The sequence below is a fragment of the Leucoraja erinacea genome, chromosome 6 (assembly GCF_028641065.1).
Source record: "Leucoraja erinacea ecotype New England chromosome 6, Leri_hhj_1, whole genome shotgun sequence".
Taxonomy (NCBI): domain Eukaryota; kingdom Metazoa; phylum Chordata; class Chondrichthyes; order Rajiformes; family Rajidae; genus Leucoraja; species Leucoraja erinaceus.
In genome coordinates this window covers 45,500,709-45,516,971 of record NC_073382.1, presented here as the reverse complement: position 1 = coordinate 45,516,971, position 16,263 = coordinate 45,500,709, and the positions used below count along the sequence as shown (strand labels likewise).

The following is a 16,263-nucleotide window of genomic DNA, read 5'->3' as shown; positions in this document are numbered from 1 at the left end:
GAGGTTGCAGGTGGTTGCCGTCAGTCTCCCTACCTGATTCCACTACCTGCAACCTAGGGAGACTGACAAAAACCTCCAGGAACTGCACGGAAACCTTGCGTGGGGCGCAAAGTTTCCAGAGGTTTCCGTTCAGGTTTCCTAAGAAATCTTTTTCTGCCTCAACATTAATGTAATTGTGTGGCAGAGAGCCGCTGCCCTACAGCGCATGAGACCTGACCTTTGTGTGGAGTTTCTGTGTTCTCCCTGTGATCGCATGGATTTCCTCTGGGTGCTCCGGTTTCCTCCTGCATTCCAAAGACATGAGTGTTTGTCGGGTAATTGGCCTCTTGAAAAATAAAATTGCCCCTAGTTAGATTGTGTGCAGTTTTGGTCTCCTAATTTGAGGAAGGACATTCTTGCTATTGAGCGAGTGCAGCGTATGTTCACCAGGTTAATTCCCAGGATGGCGGGACTGACATATGATGAAAGAATGGATCGACTGGGCTTATATTTACTGGAATTTAGAAGAATGAGAGAGGATGTGCACACTAGGGGAAATTCTGGAGGCCAATTAACCTACAGACTCACATGTCTTTATAATAGAAAAGTACTATGGTTGATGTAGAATAATATTTTGTGATATTTGTACAGCTAAAATAATTTTAAACTGTTAATTTAATTTTAAGATAAGTATATTTAATCATCTGGTACTCACCTGGATGTTCACAGAAATTAGTCATCTTTTGGATTGAACCAACCAACCTGAAATATAACAATCTTTTATTATTGAAAAACCACCAGAAAATATATTTTTATTTTAATGCAGATTATATTCAAACGAGCCATCAACTGAATGTCAGAATTTGTCCAAAACCTCTTTAATGCCACTATCGTATCTGCCTCTCCAGGCTGAAAATATCATATAGCTTGAAGGTGAGAGGGACAAAGTTTAAAGGAGATGTGTGGAATATGTTTTGTACACAGAGTGATGGGTGCCTGGAACATGCTGCCTGGAGTGGTGGTGGAGGCAGATACGAAAGTGGCATTTAAGAGACTTTTACATCGGCACATGAAAATGCAGGGAATGTAGTGATGAACTACTATCTACCTCTTTGATAACTGTCAGACTATTCTTCATTAGACTTTGTTGTTACTTTGCTTTCCTTATCAAGTATCTATACACTGTAAATGGATCGATTGTAATCATGCATTGTCTTTCTGCTGACTGGGTAGCATGCATTCATCATCATTCATCATCGTTGAAAACATTAGCGACGCAGTGGTGCTGGTTATCAACAAGAACGGTGACGAACACACCACACATCTCTGTCCTCCAGTTCCTGCGGACTTCCGCCGCTGGAAGTATAGGATTTTGGTGTGTTTGCTTTATCATCATTCCTTACAATGCTATGTGCGACAGTGATCACAACTCTACTGAAGTGTGGATGGCTGTTGGCTTGCTAGAAGCTCATCTGCCCTTTAACAGGTCTTGTTTTTGGTCCTGCTGGGGGGGTCCCACAGCCCCCTCCTCACCTGGCAAACCAGGTGGGGGAGACGGTTTAGTTGCCGACTATTCGACCATGGAGCAGGTAGCACGGGATTATATGGTACCCGTGGCGGGGGGAACTCCCCCAGACCTGACCTGAACTCCCCCTGATCTGACCAAGCATGCAACAAAAGCTATACACTGTACCTCAGTACACGTGACAATAAACTAAACTGAATTGGAGGGAAATGGCACTCTCCACCCTATGCATAAAAAAAGTTGCCCCACACATCTTTTAAATCTCTCACTATAGCTATGCTCTTCCTGGCAGTCAAATTGGACACACAAATTATCTAAATCTATTATCTAATTCTATTCAACACATTTTAGAGTTTCCGTCTCTGCTAATTTTCATTCCAGCTTCTTACATCACCATGTCTTTCTGAAAATGTTTGCATATTGGAAGGCACTGTTTCATCACAACCCTTCCCATTCCTTTCATTAAAATCACCGATATAACCACAAGCATTCAATGACTCAAAACAGGGCAGATAAATGACGGATAATTTCACCTGGGCAACATAAAATTAGTGTCATAATTCCAAAATCACGTCTGATTTGGCTTTGCTGTCCATTAGGAATTTAGAACATAAAAGATAAGAATCATAAAATTATACTGCACAGAAACAGATCCTTTTGCAGAATTTGCCCACGCCAACCAACATGCCCCATCTGCCTGCATTTGGCCCATATCCCTCTAAACCTATTCTATCTACTTATATCTATCTAAATGCTTTTTAAACAATGTGATAGTGTCTGCCTCAACTGCCTCCTCCAGCAGCTCGTTCCATATACCCACCACGTTTTGTTTAAAAAAGTTATCCCTCAGGTTCCTTTTAAATCTTTCCCCCCTTACCTTAAATCTATGTCCCTGTGTTTCCTGACCCCCCCCCCCCCCCCCACCATCACTCTGGGCACAAGACTGTGTTTACCCAATCTATTCTTCTCATAATTTTGTACACTGTACAGTACAGCACAGGAACAGGCCCTTCAGCCCACTATGTTTGTGCTGAACATGATGCCAAGACTAAATCTCATCTGGTGCACATAATCCATATCCTTCCATTACTTGCATATCCATGTGCCTATTAAATCTCTCTCAAATGCAACTTTCGTATCTGCCTCCATCACCATCCCCGGCAGCACGTTCAAGGCACCCACCGCTCTCCGTGTACAAAACCTGTCCATACATCTTCTTTAAACTTTGTCCCTCACCTTCAAGCTATATCTTTGACGTTTCCAGTCTGGTGAAAAAGGTGTTGACTGTCTACACCATCTAATCCTCTCATAATGTTATATATATATATATATATTTTAAAATATGTATTTAAACTGAGCAGTAATGGAAAACAATTTTAATTGTAACTGCCACTCTCCATATTGTTCACTTATGTCAGTTTCATGCCGTGTCTGAAGAATCAGTCTGAAGAAGGGTCGTGGCCTGAAACATCACCTATTCATATTCTCCTGGGATGCTGCCTGACCCACTGAGTTGCTCCAGCATTTTGTGTCTTTCCTTGGTAAACCAGCATCTGCAATTCCTTGATTCTCCAGTTCCACACATTTCAATTAAGACACAAGAGATACATTCCACGCATGTTGTTCTATTGTCACAAATTAAACAAATTGTAAACCAACAGTTCTTTTGAAAATAAATTCATAAGTTGTAAACGATCGCTGACCACAGGAAATATGATGTTTGACATTTTAATGCACCCTCTTTCAGAACAAAACACCAGATTTATGTTGATTGTTGAAGATCTAGTTCTTTAGCACACAAAAACTGCAACAGTCATCTAACAGCAGGACTGTAAGAATCAAATTGTGGGTTTATACTGCCCTCTACAGTAACAAAATCCCCAGCCTTTATTGGATCGCCCAGTCTTCCGACATAGGAATTAGAAACTACGACACCAGAAATTACTCTGTTGACCTTTTATAATTTATAATCCGGTAATGTTGTAAATAGAAGCTTCATAAATTAACCAGCCAAATATACAACAGTAAAACTCAGCAGACTTTGGAAATCCAACATAAGATCAGAACATGGTGGAAATTTATTTTAGCACACAGTATGGAGCTAATGTTTCGATTGAGATCCCTTAATGGAAAGAAAAGAGATGATTTACATGATTAAAAATGGGAATAAGTCTGAAAGGATGGAATATAGAAACCAAAGTCAAGATTGGAAAAGCTAGATCTGTTTTCCCTGGAATGGGGTAGAGCCGCTGCCTTACAGAGACCCAGGTGAATCCTGACCTAGTGTGCTGTCTGTGTGGAGTTTGCACGTTCTGTCATTTACAGTATTTAAAAATATCTCAACAAGAACTTGCATCATAGAAACATAGAAACATAGAAAATAGGTGCAGGAGTAGGCCTTTCGGCCCTTCGAGCCTGCACCGCCATTCAATATGATCATGGCTGATCATCCAACTCAGTATCCTGTACCTGCCTTCTCTCCATACCCCCTGATCCCTTTACCGTGATCATCTTAAGTATAGAAGATTAGGAGCAAAGTACTGGAAGATTGAATAATATGGAAGGATGCAAATTTGTTTGTGTGGACATGATTATCTGAATGGCCTGTTCCATGTTGTATAACTCCAAAATAACTTGTGAAAAAGTTGCAAAAAAGCTGAGGCAGGATATCACAGGATTTTGGTTCAATGGCATTTGGTTCAATGGAACTCAAAAAGTTCACAGGATATCACAGGATGTTGGTTCAATGGCATTAAAACCACTTTCAATAGCCAGGCATGTCAATGCACTAAAGGGCTTCATATTGATTCATTGGTACCCATGAAAAGAGTGCAGCCATTTTTTTCATGCTATTTAATACTAATTTCTCATGCTTTGTAAGAATATCAAAATACATACAATCGGGTATTTGCATGGGCAAGTGGAAAGATTCTTTAATGTATTGTTCAAACTTATATCTGCACATGGAATTCTATAATCTGATTGTCTTCTTTCATGTCCATCTTCCATGTTTCAAATGTTCGCATTGCTGTCATAGTCCCTCCTGAAAAAGACGCAAGCTTCCGGCGACAATCAGTGGGAGCCATCACTTGTTGCAATAGATGATGGCAGTAGCAGAATTAGCTCAGGATACTTTCAGTTTCCAGCCCCGCGATGGGCTTCTGCTATGGGAATAGTGAAAATACAAGCGATGAATAAAATTATTCCCCATTGGTTTAGAATAGAATGTATGGAGAACATTGCAGAATGGACCCACACTAAATAGGATAATTTAGTGTGGGTGCCATTTACTTAATAAATGTTGCATGATTATCAGACAGAAAACTAAAGGTTGCTAGATGCAAGACATTTAAACAATCTTTTAAAGGATTTTACTATCACTACAAAGGCCCCTGTTCTTCAACAAATAAATCATTAGTTCGAAATTCTTTATTCAATTTTGGAACTTGACAATTGTAGCTTAGCTTGCTTGTTCTGCCTCTAATAAGTGTTGCTATATTCATTCTGCAATAATCATAGTATTTAACTCCAAGAAAAATTTAGAAGTTATATAATTACAATAAAAGTAGGCTATAACTTTAACATACACAGAATGAGTCCACATTGATTTTAATTGTATGTAAAAATGGAAAACATTTCTTTTCTTTGTAATATTGTTACTCATTTGGTTAAATGAGTGGTTCAATTTCTATGCACAATTCAAGAGATGACCCGAATTACTTAAAATAAACATAAACCAGAGGCAATGCTCAGAGACAATACAAAAGGAGTTTTAAACACATGGGCCTGTGGGTTTCCACACCCTTGTCATTTGAGGATGAATTTATAATGAGAAAAGATCATAAACTTTAAGAGTATTACCGGAATAAGCGAGTTCGGTATTCCGATAAACGCAAGGAATCATGGGATTTGTCAAAGGTCATTCGGGGAAAAAAGAAGTGAACGCAGCGCTCTATAAACTGTGTATAGATCATTGGTTGCCCTCTCCCCTCCCTGATGGACATCTACACCTCCCGCTGCCTTAGCAGGGCAAAGAATATCATCAAAGACAGCTCCCATCCTGCGTTTGGACTGTTCGACCTGCTGCCCTCTGGAAGGCGCTATAGGTGCATCAAATAGACTCAGAAATAGTTGCTTTCCGAAAATTATAACTACTCTTAATTCAAATTCACACATGCACTGACTTCACAGCCCAACACCCAGACTTCCATCTGTATATATGTATATAGCGCCGCAGAATTGTGCACCTATCCCCCACCCCCCCTTCTCCCCTCTGTTTTTTGTTTTTCTGTTTCTTGTTTTATGTACTAAATTACATGTATGCACTGAGTACGAGCAGCTTTCAATTTCACTGTACATGTATAGTGACAATAAATGGCATATCTATATCTATAAATTGTTAATTATTCTACCAATTAATTAATCTAGAATTCTGTCAATAGCTTCCTTTCTCGTTCTGCCGTTCACACACTACTTACACAGTCCCAGTTCTAGTTCAGTTCATTAATCTGCAATTATGAGATATTCAAAAAGTTAAAGAATTTATTATTTTCATTTAATCCTTAATGTGTTTGCTACTGGAATAAGAAAATATTACGTGTTTGAAACATTTTCTTATCTTTATTCATAATTTATGTGTAAAAATATATTTAATCTGAGGCAGGCAGCTACTGTATCAGTGTGGTGTGGGCTGATGATTTACCTACAGGCGGTGTGAATGTACCGTTAAGGCAAAGATTCATCCCCGAGGAAAACAGAGTACAGGGTTGGCCCTGTGAAGGAGCCGCCAATTCAATATAAGACATTTAACTGCGAAATGCCTGCCCTTTAGTATTGGATAGATTGAGTGGAGGTCTGTGCTGTTCCAAGTTTGTGGTGGTTGCCGTGCTTTTCCCCTAGCCATCTCGCCCAGTGCACGTTGACCAGCACAGTTCGCCAATCCTTGTTAGCAGAGGCTCTTTGTGCAGGTTACCGGAAGCCCAAAGGTTTTGTGGTTCTGCGTTAGGATCGGACACGCAGTGAGCTAGCGAGAGGGCTGGCAGACAGTGTTCAGTTGCAGTGCTCATTTTGTAGGTGCCGGAGCTGTCAAACAGGGGCGTCATTTCAGGTTTTGCTGGGGGGTGGGGGCAAGCGAGTCTCCCAAGAGGGTCAGAGGTTGAATAACGTTAAATCATTATATCTTTATTTTCACTGAAAGAACAAGCCACCACCTTTGCAACAGTGTTCACACTGTGACAAGCGGGACGAAGGGAAACGTCAGCGATTGCATCTCATGCCTTTGATGCCGTGGCCGGAAACAATCTGCCAGATGCATTTGATTACACTGTGGCGTCCCTTTAGGCAGCAAGACTATCCCCTGCCAAAGCGATCGTGGTCACACTATTTATTCCATTCAAACTTCATTCCACCTGAAATATTATCGTTTGTTTACTGCAGTTGGAGCCGAGCTCCTTGATATCATCCTGCGCTGGTGACGTTGTAGGGTGCATCTCTGTTCGCGATCGTTCAGACAGTAGCTCTCATTGAGACCTAATGCAATCTGTGGACATGCAGTCATAGGCTTATACAGCATGGCAACGGGCGAGTCGGCGCACCAGTCTTTGCCGACCTATGTGGCATTCTGTGCCAGTCTCTTTTTCCTGGATTTGGCTAACAACCTTCTAGATTCTTCCTATGTGTGCATCTCAGTACGGTTAGGGGAGTCAGAGCCTCACCTGTCATACTCCCAATGAAAATAGCTGTTAAGAAAAGTCAAGAAAAATAATAATAAAATAAAATAAATATAAAGATTTTTCCATTGATCTGTTATAAATGTCATTCCTATATGAATCTAATCGTTTTTTTTTTTGTAAAAATCGCCAATTTTTCGCAGCTCCGCTGCAAATACAGGGAGAGAGATGAGAGGTGAGACAGCGACGAGCTGAGCTTCCCCTCTGATTGCGCAACCCCTCAGAAACTGAATGGAGCGCGGGTAATAAGCGTGTGCCTGATATTATCTCTATGTATGTCACCAATGTAATGTTTGTAAACCCCTTCATTACATTCCTTCCATAGTCCAGGTAACTTATTTCACGTATAAATATATTAAATTTGTGCTCGCTGGTCTCACAAAATTGCATTGAAAAAGCACCAGGGGAGGCAGCGATCACATCTGCCTCACAAGGGGGCGTGTCTTGAGCCCACTGGAGGAAGAGCGAGCGCCAATTACGTGGGCTCACATAATTGACTCTCCCTCCACGTTAGATAGCTTCAGCAGCGGCGGTGCAGACCAAAGATACGCCACTTGGGAAGGTAGACTTTACGTATTGTTGCGTATTGTGCACCAAGGTGTGCCGTATTTCCTTCACCAAAGATTATTCTTAGTTTTGATGTATCATCTAGTTCTTTAAAATCAGGGGTTGCCACACTGAGTTTGTCAACGTACGTTTTCCTTGTTTTGTCAATTTTTTTGCATTTTAGGAGCAAGTGCACCTCTGTTTCAACCTCATGTGTCAAACAGTGGCCGCATATTCTGTTTTCTCTTGGTTGCCAGAATCTCTTCTGTCTTCCTTTTTCAACTGCCAAATAGTGGTCACTTAACCAGTATTTGGTGAGGGTCTGTCTCTGCTTTATGTCTCTAACAGTTGAGAGATAGTCTGCCAATTTATAATATCTTTTTAGGGCACGGTAACATTCTAATCAGCTTTGGCTTTTGGCTTTTCCAAATACATTTCTTTACATTGTTTGATAATTTGGTTCACTCTAACTGGTAATTGGGGATCAATATTGATCTGAGGATGGTCAGGATTTAACTGGATAGGTTTTAACTGAATAGTCTCAGTACCAACTGACACAGGGAACTCTTTTCTGAGCTTCCCTCTTGTGTTTTAAGGGCTTTAACTGGAGGATATCTGGGGGGCTAGATTTAAGGTGATTCCACAAAATTAGTGCTCTTTTCTCTCCCCCTTCTCTCTCTCTCTCTCCCTGCCCTTCTCATTTCTCCTTTCTCTTACTACCTTCTCTCTCTACCTCTCTCCCCATTCTCTCTTTCTCTCTCTCTCCCTTCTCTCTCTCCCTTCCATCTCCCTTCTCTCTATCCCCTCTCCCATCTCTCTCTCTCCCTTCTTTCTATCCCCCTCTATCCCCTTCTCTCTCTCTCCCTCCTTCTCTCTCTATCCACTCCTCTCTCTCCCCCCATTCATGCTCTCTCCCCATTCTATCTCTCCTTTCTCTCTCTTTCTCTCTCTCTCCCTTCTCTCTCTCTCTCTCTCTCCCAGTGTATAGAAAAAAGGAGCTGCAGATTCTGGCTTACAGAAACAGACACAATGTGCTGGAGTAACTCAGTGGGTGCGGCAGCTTCCATGGAGAACGGATAGATGACATTTCAGGTCAGAACCTTCTTCAGGCTGATGATATCACAGCTTGTGCTTTAGGGATGGCAAACAAGACGAAGGTAATAAAAATTAAATAGTGGAATAATAAGCAGCAGGAGGGGAACAGAGGAGCTTAGAAGTGCAAGTCTACAGATCCATGAAGATCATCAGTCAGATAGGCAGCTTAGGAGACATACAGGAACATGTCCGTTGGCAATATATGGACTAAAAGTAGGAAACTTGTACTGTAACATGCCACGTGGGCGTCTTACTGAACAGGGCAGCATTATAGGAAGGGCATAATAACAGGAAAGGGAATTTAGAAGTTTACAAGTATGTCACCAGATGGAAAAGTTAGGTTACGAGGAAAGACCTCTAATGAAGTTATTGTTCCAAAATAGATACTGCTTGATCGGCTAAATATTTATTGTCATTTCTTTTTAATCTTTTAAACTTAATTTGTTTTAATTATAGGCTAAGCAGAGGATGTTTTCTTCAGAGCAGAGAATACCGAGGGGGAATTTAAATTAAGACTAATTAAGAGGGAGCTATTTGGATTAGCCGAGAGGGCAAAAATAAAGGGGCATAGACACAATAACTAGAAATGTGAATGTATAACAAGTAACTGTGGTAGTGGTTTAATGTTACTTTCCACTGACTGGTTAGCACGCAACAAAAGCTTTTCACTGTACTTCGATACACGTGACAATAAATAGATCCATGAAGATCATCAGGGACTAACTCTACTGAACGTTTTTCCTTCCATTATTTATTACGTAAAGGTATATGTGTGTTATGATTGTGTTTATAGGTTGTTTGTCTTTTTGCACAAAAGTCCGCGAGCAGCGCCACTTTCATTTCACTGCACATCTCGTATGTGTATGTGACAAATAAACTTGACTTGACTTGAAATAAAAAGGTTGTAAACTCAGAAACTTTCATCACAATTGAATGAGTACGTGCAAGATCACAGACCGATATCTTAAATGTGTCAATCTCTCTTTTTGCCCAGCATGGAAACCGCCTGCAGAATGGCTTTAAACTGTTATAACATGATGAATAAAGCCAAAAGAGATTCCATATTTAACACCATCGCAAGTCAGACTACTACTATTCCTGTGATGGAATTGAAAAATGCTGTTACTTCCCACAAATAATCAGGATACAAAAGCTTTGGACCGGGTGCCAAAGAGGTTTCACCCAGCATGTTGCCTAGATTAGGGCGTTGGCTATTTAAAATTGGATATATAGTTGGAGTCTTCTAGTCAAATACTAGAGGGCATTGCTTTAAGGTGAAAGGGGAAAGTTTACGAACAAGGCAAGTTTTTTTAATTGATATACTGAGAGTGGTAAGTTCCTGTTCAAGAAGGAACTGCAGGTGCTGGAAAATCGAAGGTACACAAAAATGCTGGAGAAACTCAGCGGGTGAAGGAGTGAAGCAGCAGTCTGAAGAAGGGTTTCAGCCTGAAACGTTGCCTATTTCCTTCGCTCCACAGATGCTACTGCACCCCCTGAGTTTGTCCAGCATTTTTGTGTACCGTGGTAAGTTCCTGGTCTTGCTGCCAGAGGAAATGGTGGAAGCAGATACAATAACAACATTTAAGAGGCGGTTGGATGGACATGAACAGGTAGGGAATGGAGGGACATAGATCACATACAGGCAGATTTAAATTTAAATTTTAAATTGGCATCATGGTCAGAACAAAGATCATGAACCAAAAAGCCTGTTCTCATGCTGTACAGTTCCATGTTCTAAATAGATTATAGAATCAGTCACATATCACTTGGTAATAAATTTGCAAGCAGAGCAGAAAATACCATATGCATTTATCCCATGGACTACTGGCCCTATACACTCAATTTTGTAATTGAAAGATAGATAGAATTCTTGCTATTGAGGGAGTGCAGCGTAGTTTCACAAGGTTAATTCCCGGGATGGCAGGACTGTCATATGTTGATAGAATGGAGTGGCTGGGCTTGTATACTCTGGAATTTAGGATGAGAGGGGATCTTATTGAAACATATAAGATTATTAAGGGTTTGGAGACGTTAGATAGGGCAGGAAACATGTTCCCGATATTGGGAGAGTCCAGAACCAGGGGGCCACAGTTTTAAGAATAAGGGGTAAGCCATTAGAACGGAGATGAGGAAATACTTTTTCACACAGAGTTGTGAGTCTGTGGAATTTTCTGCCTCAGAGGGCTTCTGATGCCTCTGGATGCTTTCAAGAGAGAAGTAGATAGAGAATTAGATAGAGCTCTTAAAGATAGCGGAGTCAAGGGATATGGGGAGAAGCCATGATCACATTGAATGGCGATGCTGGCTCGAAGGGCTGAATGGCCTACCCCTGCACCTGGTGTCTGTTGTCCGTAGAAGAATCTATTATTTGCTATCCTGCTGATCTTCGAATAGTGTATGGTATTTTGAAATGATTTACACCCTCATGCAGCCTTACTGACTGAAGGCGATCTTACAACATTACAGATACAGCTCCATAATTATAGCTTTTTCTCTTACTTATCAACTTATCAAACAATGACATGTGGAGAAAAGTAACTGATCAGTTATCCTGCACTTTCATGTTGACAGAAATGATTTGGTACTTGTCTCAGCATGGGATATCTCATCTGCCAGCCAAGATCAGTCCACATTATCATTTTATTTGCTTCTGTGCCAATCCCCATTCTATGATACATCAGTTTGAGTTAACAAGGGGATTTTTTTTAATGTAACGCCTCTTTTTTCATAAAGTAAGGTGATCTCAAAATAAATCCAAAAACCGTAAATTCAAATGTATATCCCAAACAAGCTAATCAGGATTACTCCATTATTTCACAAATGTCAAAAAATTTATTTCGAACTGTTCCATAACCATCATAAATAATACGTACAAGTAGTATGAGTGGTCTTTAGCATAATAGTACATGTAATGCTTCATACAGGCAATATAACCCGACATAAAACGTTAGCATCCCTGTTTCTATTATTTGTAACAAAAAGTGCAAGTACTAAAGGAATGCTCAAAACTAAAATATAATACTGAATTATTAATGTTACATCACCATTCAACTTAACAAGCTTAACTAAACCAATCATATTGTTCAGCACTGAGTGAATTCATGAATTGGAACAATTGTGAATGCTACAAGATATTCCTGCCCATTGTTCATCATAGTAAAAGAACAATGAAAAAATTAAATTCCTCAATAACTTCTGTTATTGTGCATTGTTTGTGTTTCCAACCCTAAGTTGAGGCTGCTATTAGTTACTTGTACTAATCAGCTCACTAAGTGATAATAAGTAAGTGTTCACATCTACATCTCTATTGAGCCAAATGGCGAAGCTTGGAAGTACCAGTTAGTTCTCTTTATTATAAAACGGCCTGTAACAAATCTATTTACTGTATCAACGGTTAGTATAGGTGATTTTTTTTAAAATTAGGCTTGGTTATTCATAATTTAGCATACAATATGTTAAACCATTATCTTTACAATGCCAGGGTATATGAAAGTAAAGTAATTCAAATAAAACTAAATATTCCTGAAGATTAAATACAATTGCAATGGAGTGTTCTCATAGATGTCTTGTATCCCTTTTATACCTTTGGATGGAGAACAGCCAATATCAAACTCTTGTAAACTTGGTCAGGAAGTTAATTGTAAACACAAAATTGGGTTCAAGGTCAATAGGATAAGGACAGAAGTAATAACCTGCTATTATTGTGCAGAGCCAAAATATAAATTAGAAACTTAAACTGGAATTTTGGAAATGAAAATCATTGCTTAACATGGGCCACAGGAGGAAAAAAACGTCAACCTCATCCGAAGATACGCATGTACATGAATGAAGCTCTTACAGGCAATATATTTCCATAAAATGATAAAATTAATTATTGTGTACAGGTGGTGCTAACAGTGTCCTGTGCTGCAATTTTTTTTTTTTTTTTTAAGATGCAACTTCTTTAAAGCTTTGTTCATGGGAAAATCAGGTCTATTACCTTTGCAAATGATTACAGTTTGGTTCTTGATAAATGAACATAGTCATGTGGTTTCGTCCATGTATGATGCCCAAACTGTATAATTTCTTTTGCAATGCACTGTACATTTATTAACAACGGTGTACACTTCAACCATCCAACAAAGCAATGCACAGAATCATGAAATTAATCCAATGATAACTTGTGGAAGAGGAAGATAAAGTGTTATTGATATGCAGCAGAGTTTTAAATTGGGGTGTAACTAATAAGTTCTCCAACATGAATAAAGGGGCAAAACTATAGTTCATTTTGTTTAGGTTAACACAATTAAATAATTTGACATAACTTCACCTTGACTGAAAACATGTCAGTTAGTTTAATTATTTGTAGAATAAAGTGCTTTAATTGTATGTATCCATTTAGCATTAATGTATAACTGATTTTCAAGGCTCAACTTGTTAATGCTGTCTATTTTATGAACCCAAATATGCAAACTTAATTTTCATTGCTCTAAGACTTCACACAGTACATATTACTCAATGCCATCCATTTTATGAGGTGATTTACTTTGCAGAATTACACTGAACCAAACTCAGCCATCCATGTTGCATACTTTTCAAGATCTGAAGCCGAAACTGATTTGGAGATTTTCTTCAGAGACTGTTCAAAATCATCCATTGTTACAGGCATTTGTAATTCCTCTTTGGATAAGGCTTTGATTTCCTCTGGGGACAGTCCTTGAATTCGTCGGCGCATTGCCATCATGGAAGCATCTCTAAAAATAGTTAACAAAAATTGACAAAAATAGTTAACAAAAATTGAAATCACATGTGGTTAAAGTGCATATTGTCAGATTTTAATAAAGGCTATTTTTACACATTTTGGTTTCACCATGTAGAAATTACAGCAGTATTTATACATAGTCCCCCCATTTCAGGGCACCATAATGTTTTGGACACAGCAATGTCATGTAAATGAAAGTGGTCGTGTTTAGTATTTTGTTGCATATCCTTTGCATGCACTGACTGCTTGAAGTCTGTGATTCATGGACATTACCTGGGTGTTGCTGGGTGTCTTCTCTGGTGATGCTCAACAGGCCTGTATTGCATCTTTAGCTTATCTTCGTTTTGGGGGCTAGTCTCCTTCAGTTTTCTCTTCAGCATATAAAGGGCATGCTCAATTAGGTTCAGATCGGGTGATTGACATGGCCACTCAAGAATTGACCATTTTTTAGCTTTGCAAAACTCCTTTGTTGCTTTAGCAATATGTTTGGGATCATTGTCTTGCTGTGGAATGAACCGCCGGCCAAGGAGTTTTGAGGGATTTGTTTGAACTTGTGCAGATAGGATGTGTTTATACACTTCAGAATTCATTATGCTACTACCATCAGCAGTTGTATCTTCAATCAAGAAAAGTAAGCCAGTACCTTCAGCAGCCATACATGTCAAGGCCATAACACCCCCACCACCGTTTTTCACTGATGATATGGTATGTTTTGGTTCTTGGGAAGTTCTTTCTCCCTTCCATACTTTGCTCTTGCCATCACTCTGATATAAGTTAATCTTTGTCTCATCTGTCCACAAGACCTTTTTCCAGAACTGTGGTTGCTCTTTTAAGTACTTGGCAAACTGTAACCTGGCCATCCTATTTTTGTGGTTAACCTGTGGTTTGCATCTTGCAGTGTAACCTCTGTATTTCTGTTCACTAAGTCTTCTGAGTACAGTGGTCATTGACAATTCCACACCTGACACCTGAAGAGTGTTTCTGATCTGTCGGACAGGTGTTGGGGGATTTTTCTCTATTATAGAGAGAATTCTTCTGTCATCAGCTGTGGAGGTCTTCCTTGGCCTGCCAGTCCCTTTGCGATTAGTCAGCTCACCAGTGCTCTTTCTTATTAATGATGTTCCAAACAGTTGATTTCGGTAAGCCTAAGGTTTGGCTGATGTCGCTAGCAGTTTTATTCTTCTTTCTCAGTCTCATAATGGCTTCTTTGACTTTCATTGGCACAAATTTGATCCTCATGATGATAAACAGCAATAAAAGTTTCCAAAGGTGATTGAAAGACTAGGTGTTGAGAGCTCTCTTATACCTGCATTAAGGAGGCATTTAAACACACCTGAGCAATTACAAATTGTGAAGCCATGTGTCCCAAACATTATGGTGCCCTGAAATGGGGGGACTATGTATAAACACAGCTGTAATTTCTACATGGTGAAACCAAAATATATGAAAATACCCTTTAATAAAATCTGACAATGTGCACTTTAACCACATGTAATTTTTTCTATTACAAATCTCAAATCGTGGAGTACAGAAGCAAATAAATAAATGATGGGTTTTTGTCCCAAACAATATGGAGGGCACTGCACGTTTCGATATTTACTGTTCTGAGATCAGTCTATTCTTATCAAGGTTCTTTTGTTTGATTATATTCTATGAAGTGCCCGGAATATTTTCTAATTTTAAAATGTTAAATGAAAGACAGTTGTGGCAATCAATGGATAGAGCTGATTTTATACCAACACTGGGACTCAAATTATAATTATCAATGTTGGGGTGGAAGATTGCAACCTTCATGTGGTTCGCCCTGTTTCGATGAATGCAATCAACCCGGCGTGCACAATCAAATAAGATCAAATAGAACAAGCTGCCCTACAACTTTAGGCTGTGCACGCCATATGCAAGAAGAAGATCATCAATGTTATTAATGTGAATCAATCAGCATAATTCCAAGTTAATATTGGATTTTACAACATGTTATTCAGGTAAATACATTGGGGAAAAAAAAGTTAACTTCTCAAACAGTAGGACCTACACATTATCTCCTAAAGCCACAACCAAACTCAAGTTGTTTTTACTTCCGAACCTCTGCTATCTCAACAAAGATATCAATTACAACGGATTGAATGCAGCAATGTATTATATCTTCAAATTAACCTTCTGGCGTTGAAGAATGGGTAGTAGGCTCGTAACCTCCCAGCTATTATCAGGCAACTGAACAGTTCAGTGGAACGTGTTTCTAGCTTCAGGTTCCTGGGAGTCAACATCTCCGATGACCTCTCTTGGACCCACAATACCTCAACTCTGATCAAGAAGGCTCACCAGCGTCTCTTCTTCCTGAGGAGACTGAAGAAGGTCCATCTGTCTCCTCAGATCCTGGTGAACTTCTACCGCAGCACCATCGAGAGCATCCTTACCAACTGCATCACAGTATGGTATGGCAATTGCTCTGTCTCCGACCGGAAGGCATTGCAGAGGGTGGTGAAAATTGCCCAACGTATCACCGGTTCCTCGCTCCCCTCCATTGAGTCTGTCCAAAGCAAGCGTTCTCCGCGGAGGGCCCTCAGCATCGCCAAGGACTGCTCTCAACCCAACCATGGACTGTTTACCCTCCTACCATCCGGGAGGCGCTACAGGTCTCTCCGTTGCCG

General features: G+C 39.8%; 1 protein-coding gene across 3 annotated transcripts in view; it reads right to left on the bottom strand.

Annotated features, from left to right (window-relative positions):
• Positions 1–11,685: 11,685 nt before the first annotated feature.
• The window catches only part of katnal1 (katanin p60 subunit A-like 1), a 28,889-nt gene continuing 24,311 nt past the window's right edge, over positions 11,686–16,263 (bottom strand). For all 3 annotated transcript variants that reach the window (XM_055636882.1, XM_055636881.1, XM_055636883.1), the window contains exon 11: positions 11,686–13,607. In XM_055636882.1, coding sequence (XP_055492857.1) covers positions 13,409–13,607 — 199 coding nt within the window. In that variant the 3' untranslated portion in view covers positions 11,686–13,408. The remainder of the gene's footprint in view (positions 13,608–16,263) is intronic.